This window comes from Haliaeetus albicilla, chromosome 12, assembly GCF_947461875.1.
Source record: "Haliaeetus albicilla chromosome 12, bHalAlb1.1, whole genome shotgun sequence".
Taxonomy (NCBI): Eukaryota; Metazoa; Chordata; class Aves; order Accipitriformes; family Accipitridae; genus Haliaeetus; species Haliaeetus albicilla.
The window spans coordinates 21031471-21054230 of NC_091494.1; the positions used below are offsets into that span (position 1 = coordinate 21031471).

General features: G+C 44.8%; 1 protein-coding gene across 3 annotated transcripts in view; it reads right to left on the bottom strand.

Moving 5' to 3' along the window:
• Positions 1-287: 287 nt before the first annotated feature.
• The window catches only part of AKAP13 (A-kinase anchoring protein 13), a 227727-nt gene continuing 205254 nt past the window's right edge, over positions 288-22760 (bottom strand). For 2 of the 3 annotated variants that reach the window (XM_069798474.1, XM_069798475.1), the window contains 17 exons: positions 22391-22537; positions 21526-21776; positions 20770-20895; positions 20548-20665; positions 19763-20011; positions 16913-16989; positions 15358-15539; positions 15192-15274; positions 14686-14865; positions 13780-13944; positions 12591-12659; positions 11594-11664; positions 11031-11075; positions 9832-9882; positions 8974-9423; positions 6871-7183; positions 288-6006 (listed from right to left, as the gene is read on the bottom strand). In XM_069798474.1, the coding sequence (XP_069654575.1) occupies positions 5957-6006; positions 6871-7183; positions 8974-9423; positions 9832-9882; positions 11031-11075; positions 11594-11664; positions 12591-12659; positions 13780-13944; positions 14686-14865; positions 15192-15274; positions 15358-15539; positions 16913-16989; positions 19763-20011; positions 20548-20665; positions 20770-20895; positions 21526-21776; positions 22391-22537 (2627 nt within the window). In that variant the 3' untranslated portion in view covers positions 288-5956. The remainder of the gene's footprint in view (positions 6007-6870; positions 7184-8973; positions 9424-9831; positions 9883-11030; positions 11076-11593; positions 11665-12590; positions 12660-13779; positions 13945-14685; positions 14866-15191; positions 15275-15357; positions 15540-16912; positions 16990-19762; positions 20012-20547; positions 20666-20769; positions 20896-21525; positions 21777-22390; positions 22538-22760) is intronic. The other variant, XM_069798476.1, reaches the window with a different exon arrangement.

Genomic DNA, 22760 nt, shown 5'->3' on the forward strand with positions numbered 1-22760 from the left:
ATAACGGCTGTAACGCTTCCTCCTCTTGTAAAAAGATGAAAAGCCCTCTGTGTGGGGGGAAAGAAACCCAAGGAGCTAATTTTTATGGCCATATGCCCTTCAGCAAAATGCAAATCTTTGAAAAGAAGGAAAGTTAGAGAGTCCAATGAGTGCAGACTGGAATCCAGATGATAAAAGCAATGCAAACATTTGATTACATGTTGGGGTTACATCTATTCATTCAGCCTCGGTGAAACAAAGTCAACAGCAGAACTACCACAGGTGTGGAAATAAATTGGGCAGAAAACTCAATCTTAAAATCAAATTTATTTAGAGGAAAAATGACTTTACAAGAGGTTGATGCTGATAACTAAAAAGGAAGATAAATAAAAGCTTGTTACAAAACCTAATGGTTTCTGGCAAGTTACAGAAAAACTGAAGAATTTTACAGTCAATAACCTGCTTACTTTTTACATAATTACAAATTAACATACAGCAATTAGGTTTTACCCTCTTTTTTAAAAATTCTTTTTTTCAACTTTTTTTTTAAACTTTTTTTTTTAATGGGTTCAACATGAAAATGCAAAGCATTTTTATTTATTTATTTATTTTTTAAGAAACAAACAAAAAGCAGAGGTATATCAGGTTATTATAATACACCTCCTCAATGCTCTGGGAATTACTCAAGTGCATTCCATATTAGTATAAAATAAACACCAGGCTAAACTTTAACCATAGGCAAACTGAACTGGACATAGGTTTTTGAATTTTCTTTGAGTCAGTGTTTAATATCAATAAAGAAAACAGTAAAATACTTTAGAGCATGGAAAGGATGGATACCTATAGACAGCTTAAATACATACGAAGCTTATAGCTGTATGCAAAGCAGTGAATGTTATCCTGTTCCCCCCTCCCCTGAGCAATGGAAGCTGAATATATTTGGGCAAAGCATCAGTGTCAGTGAAATGCGTGTGGAAAGAAAGGGCACCAAGCCCTGAAAACACAGGTGGGAAGGGAGCTAGCGTTACACTTCCCATCACTGAAGAGCATGAGGTGAATGAGATTAAGCCAGTTCAGTTAGCCTATCTTTAAAATTTAGCTGCATCACCAGATCAAGAATCATTGATCGCTGCCCCTTCTGACAAATGAAGCAAGAGTTACGAGCAGCAGGGGAGGTTTTTTATTTAAAAGGGTGTCTTAAATTATGTTAAATTCCCAAACCTGGCCAGCAGGCAGAATAATTTCCAGAGTTCTGGTTAACAAGGAATGTTTTGTGGGATTTTAGCTGATACTCTCTTGTACCCCCTGCCCAGTCCTCCCTTGCCCCGTGCCAGAGATATCCTAGACAGCTTCCTTGGGATTTGGCACTTAGTGAACCTCTTCTGACTCGGTGGCATTTGGAAGGACTGGATTTGGGTATTTCAGCAACAGCTTTGAGATAGCCTAGTGCCTCAAGGAAGGTGCAAAGATGATTGGACTCTATGGATGCTCTTGCCTTCGAAAGGCAGTACAAATCCGCACAAGCTCATGGCATTACTGTGCTTCTCAGCAGTGGTCAAATTGCAAGAGTGAAGAGTCCACCCTCAGGGGTGGTGAGAGCCCCTGCCCCAGGGATGGCATCTGGGAGGTCTCCCAATGGCCTGGACAGTAAATAACTTAGTGCATGGAAAGGGCCTCACTTCACACTTACTTGGTTGCATCCCCCCCACTCCTTCTTTGCTCTGGGTTTCTCCAAGGAAAAGGAGATGGAGGGTTAACCACTGGTGGGAATGCTTCCCTACCGGCAGCAGTACCCGCTGTGAGGAAGGTGATGGTGACGCCAGCATGGGCTCTCCCGGGGGACATACCTGAGCCATCAGAAGCCAGTTCTCTGGTCCTGCCACTCACCCTGTCTGCAGTGGGACTGTAAAATTAATAGAAAAAGCTTGGCCCTTCCTCCCCTCCCAGGGTAAAGCCAAACCAAACCAGGAATATGCCTACTTGCAGCTCAGATTTTGCTGGGGATGCAGAGGGGGGAAGCAATGGCAAAGCTGATTGTCTCCACATAACCAAAATAAAAAGGGACAAGACCAGTTCCATTTAAAGTGCTTTATGGCATCAAACTGACATCAAGTTACATGTTGAGATGATCACTTTGTTTAAAAGAAGCTAAGGCCAAGCCCACACAACTCCATCGACTCTCACATGGTTTGATACAGCTACTCTACCGCTGGGGTATTCTGGTACCCCCAGCTAATACTGACCACCCACACTCCCACTTCCCTGGTCATTGAAACCCATTCTGTTGGGCAGTGATGAAGACCAGGCAAAGAAAAGCCCAAGAAAAGAGTCTGATTTTTTCCCCTTCATGAAACAATAGAACAAAAAGCTCTGAGAGCCCTTGCAGGGTCCTCTTCTCCCTCCAACAATATGGGCTTCAGACAGACATTTTTGAACCTGCTCTGTGTCCCAGGAACCCAATGCAAAATGGGGTGGTTTGAGTGCTCCAAATGGGATCAAGGGACTGGCTCTGGGAACCAGACACAGTATCAGGCTGGGCTGAAGAAATAGCATGCTTTCAACAACTGCAGGATGGATGCCAACTGTGGAAGTGGAGCAAATGCAATTTTAAGGCCAGGAAGTGGAAAGGCTTTGGTGCTGTAAAGCTGGGACCATACTCTAGCAGACAACCCTAGGCAACCTGCAGGGATCAGAGTGTGAATCTGACTCTGGGAACCTATGCCAAACCTTTCCAAAGAAAACCTGAGAGGGGAAGAATAAAAGGCTAAAGAGATAAAAACAAGCCCTTGCCTTCCTAAAGGTGAAAGAAGGAGGAAGCAGTGTGGGAATAAAGGTTTCATTCCAAAAAAGTGAATCATATGGTAACAGACATCCTCCAGGGAGAAAGGTCTGTCCACCAGAATTTAAGACACAGCTTTGATACGCAGTATTTCTGGTCAGTATATTTCTGACTCATGCCCATGGTTTCTCTGACAAGGAACCATGGGGACCTTAGGAAATCACTTAGCAAATACTGTTTTCACTTAGGGCACTGAATGCTCTTTCTGATTTGCACAGGTCAGGAAGAGTTGGTCAAGCCAGGCAGAGACCCATCCCTGCTGCCCTGGGTCACGTGTCTCCCTTTTGATGCCCTTCTCGGAGCCATGGGACATTCCCATGTCATGAATTCAAGATGTGTTGGGACGTGGAAAAGACAAGGGATGAAAAGAAAAGCTTATACTGGCAAAGGGTATTACAGACTGAGGGGAACTTTCAGAAATACCGGGGACCTGATCTCTGTTTACACGACAGTAAATGAGCCATGCACTGCTTTGGTTTCCAAAAATTTCAGCTTGGCACATTCATTTTTGCAGATGTACAAACAGCAGGGCAGAAGTTATTTTGTGAAATTGGTGTTTTTCTTATGAAAAAGATAACACCACACCACCAGCACATGCCTCCTCCAGCTCCTTTCAGGTTCAGGAGAAGAGCTGCCTGATCTCCCCGGACAAGCGACTGGACCCTCACATCACTGCAAGACACTCCATGTTTTGCTTTCTCCTTTGTCTCCAAGAGGTATGAGAAAACCTAAACAAAATATTTAAACAAGGAAACTGATAGGAGGAGTCTTGTCTGAAGTCATTGCTGCTTTTTCCAGACTTTTTTTGGCCCAAAGATGCTCTGCCTTAAAGAAAGCTCTCAGTTGAAATTGTGTAACTCTGGGCACGGCATGGGCTGCTAAGCAGCACTGCCCAAACCCTGGTTCTGTAGGAACCAGGGAGATAAGAACATTTGGTTTACCAATCTCTTGGTAACAAAAAAAACAAAACAAAAATGAAAAAAGGGAAAGAAAAAAACCAAAACACCCCTCAAACCCCCAAACAAAAGCAAAATAAAAAGTAAAATGAAATAAAAAAATAAAATCAAGTAAACTTCTTTTAAAAAAAGAACTCTTTCAAATAAACAGAAAGATAAATATCTTTTGCAAGCCCTGCTTGCAATTAAGAACAAGCACCAAATAATATTAAAAAAGGCAAAATAAAAATAAATCTCAAACCTTTTTCCTTTCTTCTTTTTTTTTTTTTTTGTTTTGAGTCTTAATAGTTTAGAGAGCTTCAAAAGCAAGCAGGCGGTTTAGGATTCCTGCACTGACCAAGACAGACCAGTCTAAGTATCCACCTCACCATCAATGCTGCTGATACTGATCAGCACCCAACTCTGAAAACTGCTGCGGGTTACTAGCTTGTGAGAAGCCAGAGAGCAAATTAAAATCAAGCGATAGTGCAAGAAGAGATTTTTTTTTTTTTTTTTTTTAAAGAAAAACTGGTAGGAAAGGAAATGCACTCGACAGTTTCATACTCTGAGCAAACCCTTGAGCTATTTTAAAGCTGATAGCGTCTCCTAACCATTTACAAATCTGCTCAGACAATTCCCCTGAGAGGGACTGGAGGAACAATAATTTTGGAAAAAAGTTTGGCTTGCTGCATTTCTCTTCCCCTGCTGAACACATCCGTATATTCAACAGCTGTACAAACACCTCACAGTCAGCACAGCGAGAGCCACCCTCAGACCTCCCCCTTCTGCTGATGGCAACACGGGGACACACGGACACTTTCACCCTAGAGCCCACGGCAATGGAAACAGACCTGCCACACTGGATGTTTGGACCTGTCCCACCGTGCTTTTGTCCATGAGAATGTATTATCTCCCCAGAAACGGTTAATAAGTGCACAGTATTGTATAGGCATAGCAACCAGGAGCCGCGGCTTTGGAGTTTGCTCTGCTCACATCACTCAGTCCCCTAACCTGCAGTATCTCACTGAAGTGCTCTGAAATTGCTGTTGTCTCATTCTGCCTTAGAAACAAGCAAGGGAAGCTGACAAAATCCAGAGAAACAGAAGCCCAATGTTAACACATGAAGTAGGGGAAGAAAAATACAAATAAAAGAACACAGGTCCCTAAAAGCAGATTTTCAGCCATCTCTCCAAGTAAGTCATCAGGCTTGTAATGAAGGGATGCCAAATTTAACTGGAGAACTATATTCTGGCAAAAAGAAAAAATAAAAATCTTAACTTAGGGGATGGGAAGGAGTGAACTGGAGCTCAAAGAGACTGCATAAAAAAAAGTTGCTTAGAGTTGTTCCCACTTGAATACTATTTGTTCTGGCTCCCTGGGGTTGTCTTACAAGCCTACCAGATTTCTCTTTTCTGCACCATTTTAAACATACCCAAAGACGTTCTGCTTGATTCTGGAAACAGTTTGACATTTAAATCCTCTGTCCTATGAAAATCTTTCAGAATTACTTTAATTTTTTTTTTCTCTGAATTTTTGTTTTGAACACTATTACTGCTTCCTGGTGTAATGTATCTTTCTGAAACCGAACAGTCCATATACCATGAGCACAAAAGGGGCATGCAAGTCAATGGCCTTACAATCGGAGCAGTAAGGGCAAGATATTTAATATCTACACGCTCCCTGAAAGTCATCAGGTATCATCTATCCCCATGGGCCGAGCTAAGCGTGGCTGGACAGACTGTAAGCATATCCCAGCGGATACATAGATACATATATGTATATATACAGTATATCTATATATGCCAGTGTGTACGCACCATTTGTAGAGTCCTAATCTTTTGCTAAATGCTTGGTTTTGGTTATGTTCCCCAGAAAAGGGGAATTTGAAGGCACAGACCCCTTAAGGCTATGTTCTCTCATCCTTTAGCAGTAAGAAGAGACAGAAAACATCTATCCCAATCGATTCAACCCAAGGTTTGCACAGAGAGACGGTACTATTTGCTGTGCAGTCAGCCTCTGTGGTGAGAACTCACGCAAAACCACAGGAGAGAGGCCCTTTCCCACCACTTAACAGACGTCATAACATGTTTTATTTAAAACCTCCAGATGCTTGTCAGATGCAGGCACCAGCAGCGTGCTGTGGAGCGGGCAGGGAGATGTCTACTGTACCAATGCCGAGAGTGACCAGTGGAACCGTCTGTGCTCAGCAGAAGATCTCCTCACCCTCTGGAGGTGCTTCTGACGAGTGAGAATCTGCAGCACAAAGAAACAGGTGGGAATAACTATGGGAATACAGGAATACAGCAGGCAGAGCAGGACTCCACACACATGGAAACCCCGCTGTCTGCCCAACCCACTGGGCACCTTAAAAGATGTCCAGTTCCCTGATGAGCTACCATGAAATTACATCTCACAATTGCTGAGCTTTCCTGTCCACAGATTGGAAAACATCAGTGAGTTAATATGGATAAGCCAGTCCTCTGAGGGCATGAGCTCACATTTCATGTGGGTCAGAGGTTTGAGGTGCAGAACTGAGTCCTAAGGGGAGGCAAAATTACCAGAGAAAAAAACCTGCATGTTTTGGTTGTTGGGTTTTGGGTTTTTTTTTTTTTTTTTTTTTCAGATCAAGAGACAACATAGACTGGCTTGAGGGGAAGGGAGAGGCCATCAGAAGGGTTGCAGGTATCACCTCCAAACTACAACAGGATTGAAGCAGACAGCAATGCCGCAAGGGTTGCAACAGCCAGGAGCATCCCAGCAGCAGCTCCTGAAAGCACATACACTGAAGCAGGGCATTTTCCTCCTTGAAGGAGAGCAAGCTGAAAAATAAAGGGAGAATCCAGCCTGTGGAGGCTGCTCAGGATGGGATGGGGAAGGGAAGGAGCAGGGAGCAGAGTGTGTCCCTCTGACAACCCCAGGGGCTGCAGAACAGGCAGAAAAGCCCACAGAAGATCACTTCAAGGTGGGAACTCCACTCATGACAGCTGATCTTCTCCATCCCTGTGTTACCATCCACATTTAAGGCTAGATTTCACAGCTTCCACAAGTTCACTGGCTGGAGGGAAAAGCCAGCTCACCGACCCTGAAAACACACCTATGACCTCCCCTGGCACTCACCAGACTGTTGGGAGCGATGTCCCCTGCCCTTTTTCTTCTTTTCCTTCTTCTCCTTTGGTTTGGCTAAACTGAAGAGACGGGTAGGCATCTGGGGCTGTTCCTCAGCTGCCTTGTTAGTCTGGTTTGTTGTGCTAAGCAAATGGAAAGTGCTTTTCTCTTTGTGTGTCCTTGAAAGACTGTTCCTTTTAGGGGAGACAGACAGTTCTGCATCAAAGTGCCCTTGTTTAGGAAGGGAAGGGCTCTTCTGCTTGGAGGAGTCATCAATGCTGGATTGGGAGGGGACTCTTCCAAGTTTCTCATGTAGATTTGAAACCTATAAAGGAAAGGAAAAGTGTTTCACTGGGGCATGAAAGAGGCTAGCAGAGAACCTGGAGAGAAAAGGTGTGTCCCAGACCACTCAGAGACAGAGGTTGCTCTTGTGAACATCCAGCCCGTTCACCAGCTACAAAGTGGTCCCCATCTAGGCAAAACAATGAGAGAAGCAGCCCTCTGTTTAAGACAAAGAAATGAGGCATATAAAGAGTAACACTCCAGTATCTTTTGCTCCTACATGTACTATGCTATGTATCAACAAGCCAAGGGCAAACATTCTCTAAGATCTCAATACCAAGACTCACCCTGCATCGTTCGCGCACACAGATGGTGGCAGAAGGCCAAGGAGAAGCGTGCCTCTCCGGCAGGGGAACGCCAGCACACAGCACTGGAGCGGCATGTGTCAAAGGAAGCCTTCCCAAGCAAAAGATGAAAGCAAAAACATTTTTCCTGATTTTTTTTTTCCTAACGGCTGTCTCAGGATGTAATTGAGCCCGCACATTCAAAAGGAAGATCAAAACAACAGCTCAACAAAGCCTTACTGAACCCTCTATTAATAGCTCTGAAATGTCAGAAAGATACCTGCCTCAGAAAGGTGCTTCCTTCTCCTAATCCCCCCAGGCCCCACAGTTATTTTACCTCTCAGCCTCTCCCATAGCATCCATGCCCCTTGCCTGTCTATGTGTGCTCAATGCTGGAACAGCTTCACTGTGTGCTCAGAAAACTTCTGGCCTGATCAGGAACCAGGGTGGGAGGGAGCAAGCCCTCCTTTGACGATTTGCTTTTCAGAGCTCACTGCTGAGCTCTGCAATTAGTCCATTCAGGCACCCAAAATCATTTCCATTCCACAATCCAACATTTATAAACTAATTGTGCTACAGCTCTAAGCAAAGTACGTTCAGAATTAGTGACTTACAAACAAACAAACAAACGATCAACAACAGGCTTAAGGATCACATTCAGCCCATGTTTTGCCAACGGATGCTTGCTCTCCTCAGCCAGACTGCTGCACAGTTATAAAAAAATAAACCCCAGCTTGCTGAAAAATGCACAGAGCAGGATCTGTGTGTGGGCTTTTCTTTCTGGTTGTGGGCAGCCAGACACCTGAAGCCTCTTGCAGCAGAGCCAGGGGCTTTTGCTCACTGAGCCATGACCAGACTGCGGGTGCCCAGTCTCTTTAGGACAGGGACGATGCCCATCTCTTTGCTAGATATCCAGAATGCTTTTGGAGATGGATTTAAGCACACAAACAGCCTTCCCCTGCAGTTATTAGCCTCGCAAGTGGCTTTCATGACAGCTGGAGGGTGCAGGTAACCCACAATGCTCAGGCTGTTTCCAAGAAGGATGTCTCATCTGCCTGACCGTTCCCCAGGGCTCAGCCCCCATGGGGCGAAGGCCAACATCAAAGGCAGTATTGACCTCCTGGGATTGCCTAGGGCACCTTCTCTGCAAGCCAGCCACCTCTGTTCTGCCAATCCACCAACACAATGCACAGAAAAGCAGGCAGAGCTCAGGCTGTTGTAATCACCTACTGCTCAGGACTGGCCAGGCATTCTGAATATCTGATGTTGCATCAACACTGGCAATGCCTCAGCAGCTCTGGAGGTGCAAGAAATGTAGCCCAGCACATCACGTGCAAGGAAAGAGCCAGTTTTGTATACCAGGCCCCGCATGTCTAAGGCTGGGCTGGCGTCAGTCTATCACTGCTGGCATGCAGTTGGCCCAGGAGTCAGCCAGGAGCTCCCTGCAGGGCACAGCTTCCCCAGCAGCCCAGCCGTTGGCATCATTTACCTGGTTGTGGTCAGGCTCCTGCCGCATTTGAGCTAATCGCTCAACGTCTTGCTTGAACTGCACCTTCTCCCTCTCCAGCTGCTTCTGCGCTGCGCGAAGCCTCTCCAGGTCGAGCTGGTAGGAAGCCTTCTTCACCTGCAGCTCCTCTCGCTCCCGCTCAAGATCCTGCCAACCTCTCTGGACCTGCTCCTCTCGCTGGGCCAGGTGGGCCTCCTGCTCCGCCAGCTCCTTCTCACGGACTTCCCACTCCTTCTCTCTCCTCCGCCTCTCCTCCTGGTGCTGTGTCTGCTGCTTCTTCAGGTTGGCCAACTCCTGGCGCTGCTTCTCCAGGTTGCGCTGCTTCTCCTGCTCCAGCAGTGAGGTCGGCCGGAAGAAGCTTCGGGTCAGAGCCCTCTCACTCAGAGCCAGCTTCTGGTCCTCAATGTAGGTGTCCTGCTGCAGCACAACACCCTAGGAGAGAGGGGACAAAAATCACTGCAGCGCCCTCTCCATGGAGAGAGGCTCCATGCCTGAAAACCTCAGAGTGCTGTATTGAAATCGAACCCTTTCTTCTCCCACCAAATTCACAGCTCACTACTGCTGCCTTACGGCTCGGCTACCAGAGGATGCTGGCAGAGCATCTTCCCCAGCAGCTTCCCAAATTCAGGTGAGCACTGGTTCAGTTAGGCAGCAGCTCCTTCCTATGACCTGCCAGCATGCTGCCTGCAAGCCGGCCGTGGGGTATTCAGCCTTGCAGGGATGTGACAGGCAAAGGGGAAGGGGAGATGAGGGGGCGAAGGATGAGGGGCTGTTACTGGCTGGCAGGATGCAGAGTTCAGGTAAGCAGCATGCAAAAGTAGGATGAATGGCCAAGCCTACCTGCAAAGCACTGAGCAGCTTATGGAGGCTGGTAATGGTTTGGAGGACCTGCTGCGAGAAAACAAAAGCGTTGCTATTAGATCTCACTGGGTGCCAGGGTACACTTTAAGCACCCTCCTTTTCCACTGTGACCCACCGGTGGGTCTGACAAGCTGTACGGCCATCCCTCTACACCTTTGTTTTTCTTGCTTTTCACTTGAAATGACTGCATCATCCCCCAGTACACAAATACATCCCTTGGACACCTCTCAAAGGTGCCTGGCATCATATTCCTCACTTTCCTCGCCATCAGTGTGGCAGGGGAGGAAATGTCTGCAGAAGCACCGAACGGCACAGACCTCATGGGAACTCCCAAGTTGTCCCTGCAAACAATTTCCCACAGCATCAGCTTGCTCAAGAACAAGCAGAGTAATTGGCATGAAACGCAGCAGTTCACTATAAAATTTCAGAGAAAGAACTTCAATGGGTGAAAAAAGAAGAAATCTTAAAATGAATGTGGACTATTTGTACTCTTCCACCCCTGGCTGACCCATACAAGTCCCACTGTCATTAGACAGAAAAACTGCAATACAGCAGGCATGTTTCATGGAGGCTCTCTGAAAATACAGGTAAATGCGAACACATCATGCAGCAATACAGAGCAAGTTACTTTGAAGTGATACCCTATCCCTAAATGTATTTTTAGCCTAGCTAAAAATACCTCCGAGTTTCCCATATCCTACAATTACTTTTAAGAAGAAAAACCACTGCAGTATTTGCAACAGTGGTGTGATAGCCAGTATTAAGAGAACTGCTTCTCATTCTGCCATTAATGCTAATTGGGAGTTATGAATGTGTATCAAAGGGAGAATAGAAATCTAATTGCCCCAATTCATTGCACCTGCAACATAAAATTAAACTCCCTCTGTCTGCAGATGCACAATAAATACAGCCCTGTGCATCCTAGTGGTAATTAACCCTTGCTGCCTATAATCAGCACATATCATCCTGCTGGCAAGCAGATGACAATCAGTGAATTCCCTGCCTGAGCATCCAAGGTTAAACAAATAAATGACACAGTTGGTTCAGCTTAATGTATTTAAAAGTCTACATGCACTTCAGCAAATAAAATGTATTTTCTTCTACATTATCACCTATTGAGCCAAATTCACTTGCCACTTAAATGAAGGAAACAGCAGAGCAACGGAATCAATTCTTACCTCGTTATTCCTTTTCAACATGAACATCAGATTAGCATTTCCACCCTATGAAAAGATCACAGATTTAATATGAGGACAAATGAGAAATCACAGCAAATGTGTTCTGAAGCTGAACTAATGGCAGACACATTAAGCCCCCCTCCATCTTCCATTCTGAGAGAATTCATGAATGTTTTTTAGGTAAGTTAAAATCATATAAAATAAAATGTTGATTAGGTATCATTTTGTATTTATAAGATGGATTGATCCACAGCAAGAATAGGTGCAAGATTATAGTTGACCTTATCATTTCAATAACAATGCATAATTAAACACATGCTTTAGCTGATATGCAGACAGATGGCAGGTTAGCTGTGCCACAAAGAAATACTACTGATTTGCAAGGGTTTTCAGGTCAGGATTTTAGCTACAGCAAAGTGTTTTTGGCTGCATAATTCCAATTTTATTTTTAACTTATTAGGATACATCTAATTATCAAAAAAATCAGGCTTTTTTCAAGACTAGAATTGTCACTTTCTTGAAATCTGAACTCAGTGGCAGCAGAGAGATAAACCAAGTGATACCTTCTTTAAAATGCTGTCTGACTCTGTTCTCCGAAGGTCCTGAGCATCATCGCCTTCATCTTTTGCTCCACCTAAAGGAAGAAGCCAGCATTGACACTGGTTATTCAACATTTTAAGCCATGGATGAACTTGCTAATGTCTGAGAAATTTAATACAGCAAACTCAGATGTTTCACAAAAGGGGACACACAGCTCTTCACACTTTAAAAGCATTTGCTCCCTGCGTATACAGAACATGTCGGCACCACCAGAAAAAGTGGATGTGAATTCAGATTAGGATTGACTTTGGTTTCAGACAACATGCTGATAAATTCAGCGCACTCCTATTAATTGGTGCTCTGTCTAGTCCCCGCACTGCTGTCTACCACCAAAGAATACTTGCTAAGAAGACATGAGAGAGAATAAGAGCAGATGGAGAACAATAACAGTATCATATTAGGCTATATTATTGCAGGTATGGTTTCAATGCCTCTCTTGTGCAAGTGCAATTTACAGCTGGGTCAGATACTGCTGCGCAATACCCTGTGTAATATTATGCTGACAATTTATCCCTGACCTTAGTTATCAGAAACCTGTATCTTCAAAGGGACACTGGACTTCTCTTTCTAACTTCCCCCTGGATGGCTCACATCAGTGCTCCTGAGCAGGACTGAACTGACCTGTTGTGCCAAGACGGCTGCACCCCTCCACCTGCGCTGCCCTTCTGCTCGCGGGCGGCAAAGGAGTCGCACAGCTCTTCGGTCCTCTAGCTCTTGCCAAGACTCTTGCACTCCCCTTGCCAGCTGAGATGCAGCCCATGGGGAAAACCCACACCTGCAGTGGTAACCTCCCTACTGCCGCTCTTTTAACGATAAACAACTTTACATACACCTGTATCTGCAGCAAGATGAAGGACACCGTACCTAGTGCAAAGGGCAGAGGGCAAAGGCCCTCTCCTCCCACCACCCCCCAGGCAGGCTTTGCTATTAAAGGCTGACCCTCAAGTCCTCCTAACAGACCTTCTCTCCTGCGCCACGTCCTGGGACCTTCCACCTCTTTGCAGGAGGAAACACCTCCCTTCTGCTTTACTGGCGGGGAGAATGAAGGGGAGTCAGGTTATAAGCCTTGCCCAAGGTTCCACAGGTTGTGAACAGAAGAACTGGAGATGAAAGCCAGGTTTCACGCCTCCCGGCCTCCAGCTGAACAAACAGGCCCTGCATTCTTTTCCCAAATTCTCCCAAGACCCTACAACTATTGAATTACAATCTAATTCAAAAGATGGCATTTCTACAGAAAACCTAGAGCTGGGCAATGCACAACCTGAAGTTGTCCCATTCATCACTACAACAGAGAGAGGCCCAACCCTAAACAAACCCCTCCAGTGTGAATATATTTGTCATTATGATGACAAGGCCTGTGGAGGGCTTTGCAGCTTTCCAGCAGAGCTGGGAAAACCTCTACATACTTCTCATGTCTGACTGTCTGCAGCTAACACTGCTCCTTTAATGCAGAAGGTCAGACGAGGTCCAACGATCCCAATGTGGAGACAGACACTAGCGCAGCAAAACTAGCTGTATTGGGAGTATGAATGAGACCACATAGAAAGGAATTTGAGGACAGGGAAGTTTCTGATGACTAGAGCAAAGAAAGAGAGCATTGGGAAGCAGCCAACTATGCAGCTGAAATAAATATTCACACATTTCTTTGGGAGAGACTTAATTGCAGGAATAACACATGCAGTTGTATGTAGAACACAAATGCATAGAGAGCAGAGCTGGGGAGAAGGTGCTTGATTCAGCAATATCCTCATCCATTCACAAATGCAACAGCACCAAGCTCCTACTGGAAGACAACTGAAGAACAAAGAACAGAGCTGCAGATATTACAATAATAACATGAAGAAACTAATTTATTAAGAAGCCAAATGCTTTCATGAGGCACATAAGTAAAGGAGTAAGGATGATGCAGAGAGAGCACAGAGAGAAAGGAGTGAGGAGTTCAGATGTTTAATCCTGATGTAGTCACAGGTTCTCAGCTATCATCATTCCACCTGTACATAGGCTTTTTTTCTAATCTGCTATTTAATCTATCAGCTATAACTGGTGAGGAGTTGGGAAACTCAAGTCACCAGCTGCTGGAGTCCTTCTGAAGCAAGAGGATGACATATATTGTTAACAAATGCTGATGTGGACACATGTAGCTACTCACACTTGGAAGCGTTCATCTGATGACTGTCAAATCCTCCAAAAGTTTCTGCCCTTCTAGGAAGAGAAATGGGGCCAACTCCTCCTTCTGGTTCCATGGCAGTGCTGCTGACCTGCTGTCCGAGGGCAGTGCCCAGGCTTCTGTTCACCAGGTCTTGCAGAAGTTCAACTGATAAAAAGCAATGGTATCTCTGTTAAAGACCACCTCAGGCTTCTGAGCTCTTTTCATCCCTGTTTGAGCTCAGGTCAGAAACTCACATGCTTTGCTGCAATATGAAACCATGTTTCTATGACAATGACATGAACAGTACGCATTCCCCCTACAAAAACTCAAGTCTGCCTGACCATTAACTCCAATTCCTGGAGCTCTGCACAGGCTTACGCTTCCCTCTCTTCCTCCAGGCAACCCTGGTGTGCTCCAACAACAGCATTTAATAATTATTTAGCCTCTTCAAAAATCACACCAGAAAGTTGCCTGAGTTTCCATCCATCCTTGCCTTTGTCAACAGACTTGCTTGTCCCTTGCAGGAACCACAAGCGCCTGCTGGAACCCGCGCCCCGCTCTCACACCTTGCTGAGACTGAAGCACAGCAAAAGCCTGGATGGTCCAAATTTAAGCCAAGGATAAATCCTGTGCTGCTCCTGACCCCAGTGAAGATTCAATGCATGGTTGTTCTCTGTGCTGACTTCTTTTCTGCCCTCTTTCAACAGCCATCAATATCTGCTTCCTTTCCTGATTCTCGTTACCTATCCCTGAGACAATACCGTGAGTAGCAATATCTCCTTATCTATCCTGTTATTCTGACAGAGAGAAAACTTCCCCTGCAAAACTGGTGCTTGAGGACTGATGGCTTCACTGAAGGTGGGTCCGTTGGTAAGTGTAATTAATGTGTCACCCTGACTTGCTCACCTTCATTTATTGCAGTTTTCATAATGGCCTCTCCTTTTGGTGCCTCTTCTGTGTTTGCTCTGAAGAGCAGCCTGGAGCCTGGCATGTCCTCCTGCACAGAACTGTCTGCCATGTCCCGGAAGATCTTAGCCTTCTCCTCCAGCAAGAGGAGAATCTGCTTATCCTTCTGCTGAAGTTGTTCTGTGGGAGTGAACAGAAAACAGAGATGAAGACAGATAATAAAAGCTTCAGCAAGGAAACTGAGCGATACCTGAGATATTGGCCCCATCTAGTGGAACCTGACAATACAACCGTGCCCTGTGCAATCCTGCACAGCAACTGCACTCAGCAGGCTCAGAAAAAAAATAATGCAAGCAAGGTGAGGTGCAAACAAGGATTGCAATTATTTGCTGGATGCAGGATTCTCATTCCTTTGAAAAAAGTCATAGTTCAACCACAAAACCCAACACAATTCCTGTAAATTTTTCAAAAGCTGCTCCCCAGCTCTGTCCCAGGCAGGATTTTACCTTTCAGTCCTCTCACTCTGGCATCCGACACTTTCTTTTCAAACTCAGACTCACACGGGACTCCTTCGTCTTCATCCTTATCCCTGGACAAAAGACAAGTCTCAGTTACTACCAGAACATGACCATGCGGATCAACCTGCCTTGCAAGAACAGCCTGGTAGCTTACATGGTGTTCATTGTGTCTTGAATGATCTGTATCCAGCCATTACGCTCTTCTTTGGAGCTAGCATGGACTTCCACCATTTCAGGATCTTTTACACCCATACTGATCAGAAACAAACCCTTCTCTTCATGAGCCACTTCTCGTACGATCAACTTCTTCAGAGAGATCACAGTGGATTTCTGGTCCTTCAGATGGAAAGAAAAGGGTGAGGAGGGTGAACAGTACTAGCTCCCAGATGCAAACTAGCACGGAAAAGGTCCCAACAATCATATTGCTATTTCTCGCAGCTTGTAAACATTTTCTGAACCTCTTGGCTAATTAAAAAAATAAATCATTTTAATGGGTTCAAAGAACAGGGAAGCGCTTGCTTTCCTCCATCAGTTCTGTAGGAAAAGCAATTTCACCTTGTTCCATTTCAATAAAAAATTAATTTAAAATTGTCTTTGTACTTTTGCAAACTCTACCATATTTTGCTCTAACTCCAGCAGACCTTTAATCTCATCTCATCCTGCTCACATGCTCTCTGTCATTAATATCACAGCTCCTTAAACTTAGTGCAGCTTGCTAGCGCCTGCTTCACACACATTATCTTCACAATCCCTCCCTCAGGTGGAGTAACATCTTGTTTTCAAATCCCACAAAACCCCTGCTGTTCTCAGCAGCTCATAGCTGAATCCTGTGATGGAGAAGACTTGTAAGATGATGTTCACTGTGTGCTATGATCTCTGTGTAATCAGCCTGCTTGGTGAAAACATCCCTTTGCTGTTGTGTCATCTGAATACAAGTCAGCCCCTTAGTGCATTTTACAGGATGCTACAACTGGGGTGATTTGGTAGTGGTTCACTATCAGGATTTGTGTGCAAATCAGCTCCCACTGTGTAAGGCATTGAGTCTGTGCAGATCGTTGGTGGAACTGGAATAACAAATTATCCGCTTTCAAAATGTTCAAAGAGCGGAAAGGTCACAAGGTTTAGCCAGTCTAGACCATGCCTGCAAGGTACAGCCCCAGCAGACTCAATTAGGTACTAGGTTTTCTTTAGAAGGTCAGTGTGCCTAGCCCTTTTATGAGGCCTGCCTTCAAAAGCTAATATTTTTGGTCTTGTGCATTACAAATACATTTCCTCTGACATTTATTTTCAAGCTGTTCTGTTGAATTTACTGCAGTGGCATTTCACCCCTCTGCCCCCCACAGTAGCTCAGAACATACTGGGACATTTCCTTCTGCTAAGATTCATTTTTACAATGTTTGCATTATCCCATTGCCCCCTCCCACCCCAAATACTGGTTGGAATTGCAGAAACTGAAAAGCAGTAAGTGTATCCAGTGACAGGCAGGTTTTCAAGGCCAATTATCAGCTGTGACAAGACACTGCAGAAAGGGGAGGTGGGGCATGAAGAAATGTTTTCCTATCAAAAAGAATGGAGTCTGCTCAGCAAACAAAAATGTTATAAGCGAGAAAATTAAGTTGTTTAGCAGGCAATGGCTGGCTTCACTACACAACATACATCAAGGGTCTCTTGCATAGAAAAGGAAGGAATAGAAAATGTTGAAGCCTTACCAGTGAGGCAAAGACATACTTCTGGTCCTTCTCCTGAAGGAATACGAGCATGTCAGAGAGAAGAACAGCCTGGACTTCTGCAAACGAAAAAGCATACCAGTGCAGTATAACCACATGACCCACCCCAAAACAGATTTCTTTTAATAACACCAGTGCTGGGCAGCAGTAGGGCTGTTTTTGCCAATCCTGGAAGCAGGGTCAACCTCCCAGTTAGCAGAAGGAGCAGGGGCAGCTCCTGGAGATGCCAGGTCAGGTTACATCTGAACTGATTTTGCGACAAGCAGAACACAACAGCACCTGGGAAACCTGCAGGATTTTCTCTCACCTGTCAGAGCAGGGATGCTCCTCTCCAGCCACATGCTTTCTAACAGTTAGGACATGGGCGTAACAGCAAAAGCTAGAGATGCTTACTGAATAGAAGCGCTGTTTTCTCAAACAATATTGTAGCCCTCAAGCAAAATATCTGCACAGGAAGTTTTGGGTTTTATGGTTCTCTTGATGAGTGGTTTGCGGAGTGCAAATTATCGTGCAATAACAATATTTGTCAGCTGCAGTTTCTTTCCCAGGAAATACTGACTTCAGGAGCCACGACTAATTCTACTCGCAGACAAACACAACTCTTGCAGACTCCAAAGGGAGCCGACAGAGCCTGCATGAGATGCAGGACCTGTCTGTCTTTCGCGGGAGAAGGAAGCACAACATCAAACCAACAGAGGATTTTAAATCAGAATACGACCTTTTCCCTGAGTACATGTACAGCCTTCCAAGTCTCCTAACGACATATCATAAAGTTGCACAGCAACTACCAAGTATAATGCCCCACCCAGAGCCCTCAGTACAAAGAGGTTTTGTGTAATGTACTTGGGAAATCTTGTGACAGAGAGGAAGCAAACCAGAAAGTTAAATCATCCTGTGGGTAATTCCTTCCATTCTGTTTCGGGAAGACAGGATCTGTTCCAGATAAAAGAACCACCAAACTTTAGTCAAAGCTGCAAAATGAACTCCAAGCTCTGTGAGGTTTTCAAAATTCAGCATTTGACTCCATTCTTCTCTTATTGTCTGTGCACTTTGCAAGAGGGAAATGCTGAAACCCTCTAAGAAAAGTTAGCCTGAATGTATGAACTAGCTACTTTTTCCCTGGGCTCTGTGCAGGACCTACTTTCGCTGGGAGCTTGCACTACAGACAGAGGTATGTTTATGCATTTCCGTGAGTTAGAAATGCAAATGCAACCTGTACTTATCACAAGATTTTACAGCAGCAGCATAACTTGCTTAATCCACCATCTAAAGTCAACAGTAATCTCAGGTGCCTAGAAACCATCTGTAAACTTCCTGTTTCCAAAACCTCAAATCATAACCAATACAGAGTTTCATGTTATCACTGCCTCCCTGCACAGCACGGCACCAGGCTACCAGTCCCCATTCATGCCCATGGTTTAATCAGCCGATGCTGGAGTGAGAGAAGGAAAGCCCAGCCTTCCTGCCAAGCCTGAGACACAGTCCTGCCTGCTCTCACTGCTACCATAGCCCCAGCTGAAGGCTTCCTTGGGAGATTTAGTGTTTAATTCAGTAGAGAACTTCAGTGCTCAGCAGAGCACAGCACCTTAGAAAAACTACTTCCACCTGATAACAAACAAAAAGCAATTCAAGAAAACACTGATGAAACAAGAGGCAGCTGCAGGGACACCAGAGCCTCTCCTGAACAGTTTGCATCAGCAGCTCAAGAGGTTCAAGAGCAACTGTCTTTGTTTTGACTGGGATAGAGTTAATTTTCTTCCTGGTACAGTGCTGTGTTTTGGATTTAGTATGAGAATAATGTTGATAACACGCTGACATTTTAGTTGTTAAGTAGTGCTTATCCTAAGTCAAGGACTTTTCAGTTTCCCATGCTCTGACAGTGAGGAGGTGCACAAGAAGCTGGGAGGGACCATGGCCAGGACAGCTGATTCGAACTAGCCAAAGGGATATGCCATACCACAGGATGTTGTGCTCAGTATAGAAACTGGAGGGAGTTGGCCTGGAGGGGCCGATCGTTACTTGGAGACTGGCTGGGCATCGGTCAGCGGGTGGTGAGCAACTGCATTGTGCATCACTTGTCTTTCTTGGGTTTTATTTCTCTCTCTTTTGATCTCCCTTTTCATTATTATTATTATATTTTATTTTATTTCAATTATTAAACTGTTGTTATCTCAAGCCATGAGTTTTATTTTTTTCCCCAATTCTCCTCCCCAGCCCACTGGGAGGGGGAGGAATGAGTGAGAGCGTCGTGCTTAGTTACCAGCTGGGGTTAAACTACAACAGCAACAAATGCCTAGGACACCTCTCTGGATTCCCATTGAAACTGGGATGGTAATGCTGAGCCTGAGCAGCCCTACTGCAGACCTTAGAACAAAGAAAAGGCAGTGCTGCTGGTGGGGAGAGCCACTGAGCAGCTGAGGTTGGGTTTTGGATGTAGCAAGCATGCTTCCTGGAACTGCTGCACATGCTCATCATGGCATGGAGATCTGACTCGCTTCTCTGGACAACTGCAACCCCATTGTGTTCTCCTGGCCCAAAGAATCCCCCAGCAACTCCGCTTTGTGGCTGATGGACCGAGGCGTCACTACAGCCCAAGCCTTCAGCAGGCATGCAGTCACCAGGAGGAAAAGCAGCTATCTATCACCCCAGAAACAACATGAGGAATTGGAAATGCCGCAATGGGAAGCAAGTCTACAGCACAGGGAAAGCTGCTGTCAAAATCTCTCAAAGCCAAAGAATAAATAAAGGCTAAACACACCAACCTGAGGACTAATCCTACATCCAGAGAGGGTGAGCTGTATCCTCCCCTGGCAGAAGACAGGATAGTCTTACCTTTTAACCGGCCAGCTGCATTTTTTAGTGAAACAGGCCCATCTCGGATGAGCTTGCGATGCCTCAAGTCCTCTCTTGCAAACATCTGGCCACTCTTCATCCTCATTATGGACTTGCTATCTGTCCGGTTGTAAATCTCACCAAGACGCATTTTCTTTTCGTAATTGCTGACTTTGCTATTGACTGCAGCAATCACATCTTTAACGAGGTTTAATGACTGAGTCAAGTCTTCATGTTCCACTTCATTTTCTTTGAACAGAAAGAGAAACACCTCGATTTCACTTCATCCTTGTGGACTCTAACTTCCTGATTTTACTTCCTTCCTTCCTCTTCTCCCTCTCAAATTCCCGCATTAAAACTTTTGAATACTTTCATGAGACAGGCTGCATTTTTCCCCCTTAAGGAGAGTTTCACAAAACCTTTCACGTTTATGGTTGAGGTTGGGGACTATTCCAATATACTTTGTATATGAGACAGTATAGACAAAAGGCACAAATTAACCACATATTTCAGCCATTACGAAAGAAAGCAAGCTGGGAGATTTTGAGGTCTAAGCTTGTTGCTCCATAATTAGCTACAGACAGACTTAAAACAACTAAATCAAGGCACCCGACTAACTAATCCTAAATGGAGATATGAAACTGAGTTATCTTGTTAACAATGGTGTGAGACAATGACGACTGGATTAGTTGGTCTATTCTAAGAAACTCTGCTTCAGCTGAAAAGGATCCAAGAAATTTACACTGGAGGAACAAATACACATTTAGAATAGAGCTGGTCCCTACCTTTGGTGTACTGCAGTATCCTTTGTAAAAGGACTGGGTACTTTGTGATTCTCTGTGTTACCAACAAGATACATTCAGAAATCCCAAGACGTCTCACCAGGGAGCTGCTCATTTTTTTCTAAGGAACAAAGATGAAAATTCCAGTTCTGTAGCAAAATGCTCATCAGAGTGCAGAAAGGACATACTTTTCCCATCAACTATGTCTGTTCTACCTGTTCCTACCTTGACAAATGCCTGAAACCGCTTGTCCTTTGAGTACAGATCTTTGAAGTTATTTACTGCCTCATTGTGATGCCCGCAGAATTTGCCGTATGTTTTCTTCATTCGCTCGGCACTCTCACCGGAGAACTGCAACACATGAGACACAGAGGTCCAATTTGCACTGAGCTCCTGCTGCGATATCCCAGCAATGCCTGCCAGTCTCTCAAAAGAACTTGATGAAACCAAATTAGCCCAAAGCATCCTAAATCAAGCAAGTAAATCTCTAGAAAGTAAACAGCCGAGTTTGGGACTTCGTTGAGTTCACACTAACTGCAAAACTTGGGATTCTACTCACAGGGCTTAAAAGCCAACAAAAAACCCGTCAAGACAGACAAAAAGAAGAAAGGAGAAAGCACAGATAAAGGAAAGTAAAATAACCCACCCAAAGTTAAACAGCAGGTCAGTAACTCAGCCAAGAAACACATTGGGCATATTTTGCTGTGGGCTACTGCCTACCCTCCAGGCGATGGTCAAACCATTCTGTGCCCGTCAGGGAATGCTTCTCTTTCCCACAAAATAAACTAAATTAATTTTCATCATTAGACCTTCCTCTGAAAGAGCAAAAAGTGCTTCAAAAAGCAGAGGTGGAGATTTCTACATGTGTGAAGATAAAGGTGCCATCAACTGTGATTATCTAACAGGAATAAACAGGAGGGAAGAAAGAGTGCCTGGTTTCCAGCTGTGCTCTCAGAAGTGCAAGCATTTTCCAGCGCTTACTTGATTCACTAGGACGTCACCTATCCTCTTGATAACAAAGTTCTTTTCACTTTTGTCTGCCAATGACTCCTTCTTCCTTTCCAGAATCCGCTGGAAGAAGTGACTGTGGATGTGCAGCAAGTTTTCCAGGCAGGGAAAGATCTTGTCCACGACTTGTTGATCATACTGCAGTTCCTTTAACATCCCTGCACTGTACACATCATTCATGATCTTCAGGGTGCGGACATGATGCATTTCTGTCTGCATTAGCTCTGTATAGGATGCGAATAAGGTCAAAACCAAGGTCACTAGAGTACATAGGTGTACAGTATAAGGAAAAACTGCCATTAGAAAGCTCTTCCATAACTGGGTTTCTCTTAAGTGGCTTCAGAAAATTTCATGTCAGGTATTGAAACATCACTCAACAGTTTCACATGTGGGAGAAATAGGGGGGCAGAGGAGTCCCACAATAAAGAGCTTTGGACAGTGCTGCTAAGGTCTGAACCTTCAGCACTGTTATCTGCTCCTTCCTAACACCTCACTGCCAGCCTCAACACAGTGCGCTTTTGCCATACAGGATGGCTCTTGCATCCGGCAGGAGAAGACTTCCTAGCTAGCTGCTCTGCTGTAATGGAGTTTAAATGTCATCAGCAGGCAAATGAGGAGAGGCTGGGTTTTTTTGATGGCTTCCAGATATGTGAAATGCAGAAAGAAAGCTTTCACAAAATACACAACATTTCTAAGAACTTCAAGGGTGAAACTTTGGTTTCTGAGAAAATCAAGTCAGTGTTCCTACTCACTGACCTAAAGCTTCCTAAATCCATGCATGTGAGTATATCAAGAAGCTATCTATAATGAGTGAAAAATTAAGATGCAGGTATCTCACCGTAAATGACATCTTGCCGTTTGACAACATCTTTGTTTTGCTGCTGTAGGAACTTGCTGTCCACTACTTGGCTCCAGGACTCTGCCTCCAGCTGCTTGGAATCTAATTCCAGGTCTCCCATCAGCTGTCCTTCATTCATGTCCGCACCTTCACAAAGCAATGTAAGTGCCATTAAGAAGTGGGTAACTTGTCTCATTTGAGATTCCTGTCTATTCATTTAGGTTTAGGCTTTCTCTGTCATACCACAAACATCACACACAAACTCCTTTACTGACACAAAAATGGTCATATGGAATTATACCACGTAAGGACCAGGTTATGAAAAGTGCTTTTAAAGGTTATTTGCTAGTTGCACAAAACTAATTCATCA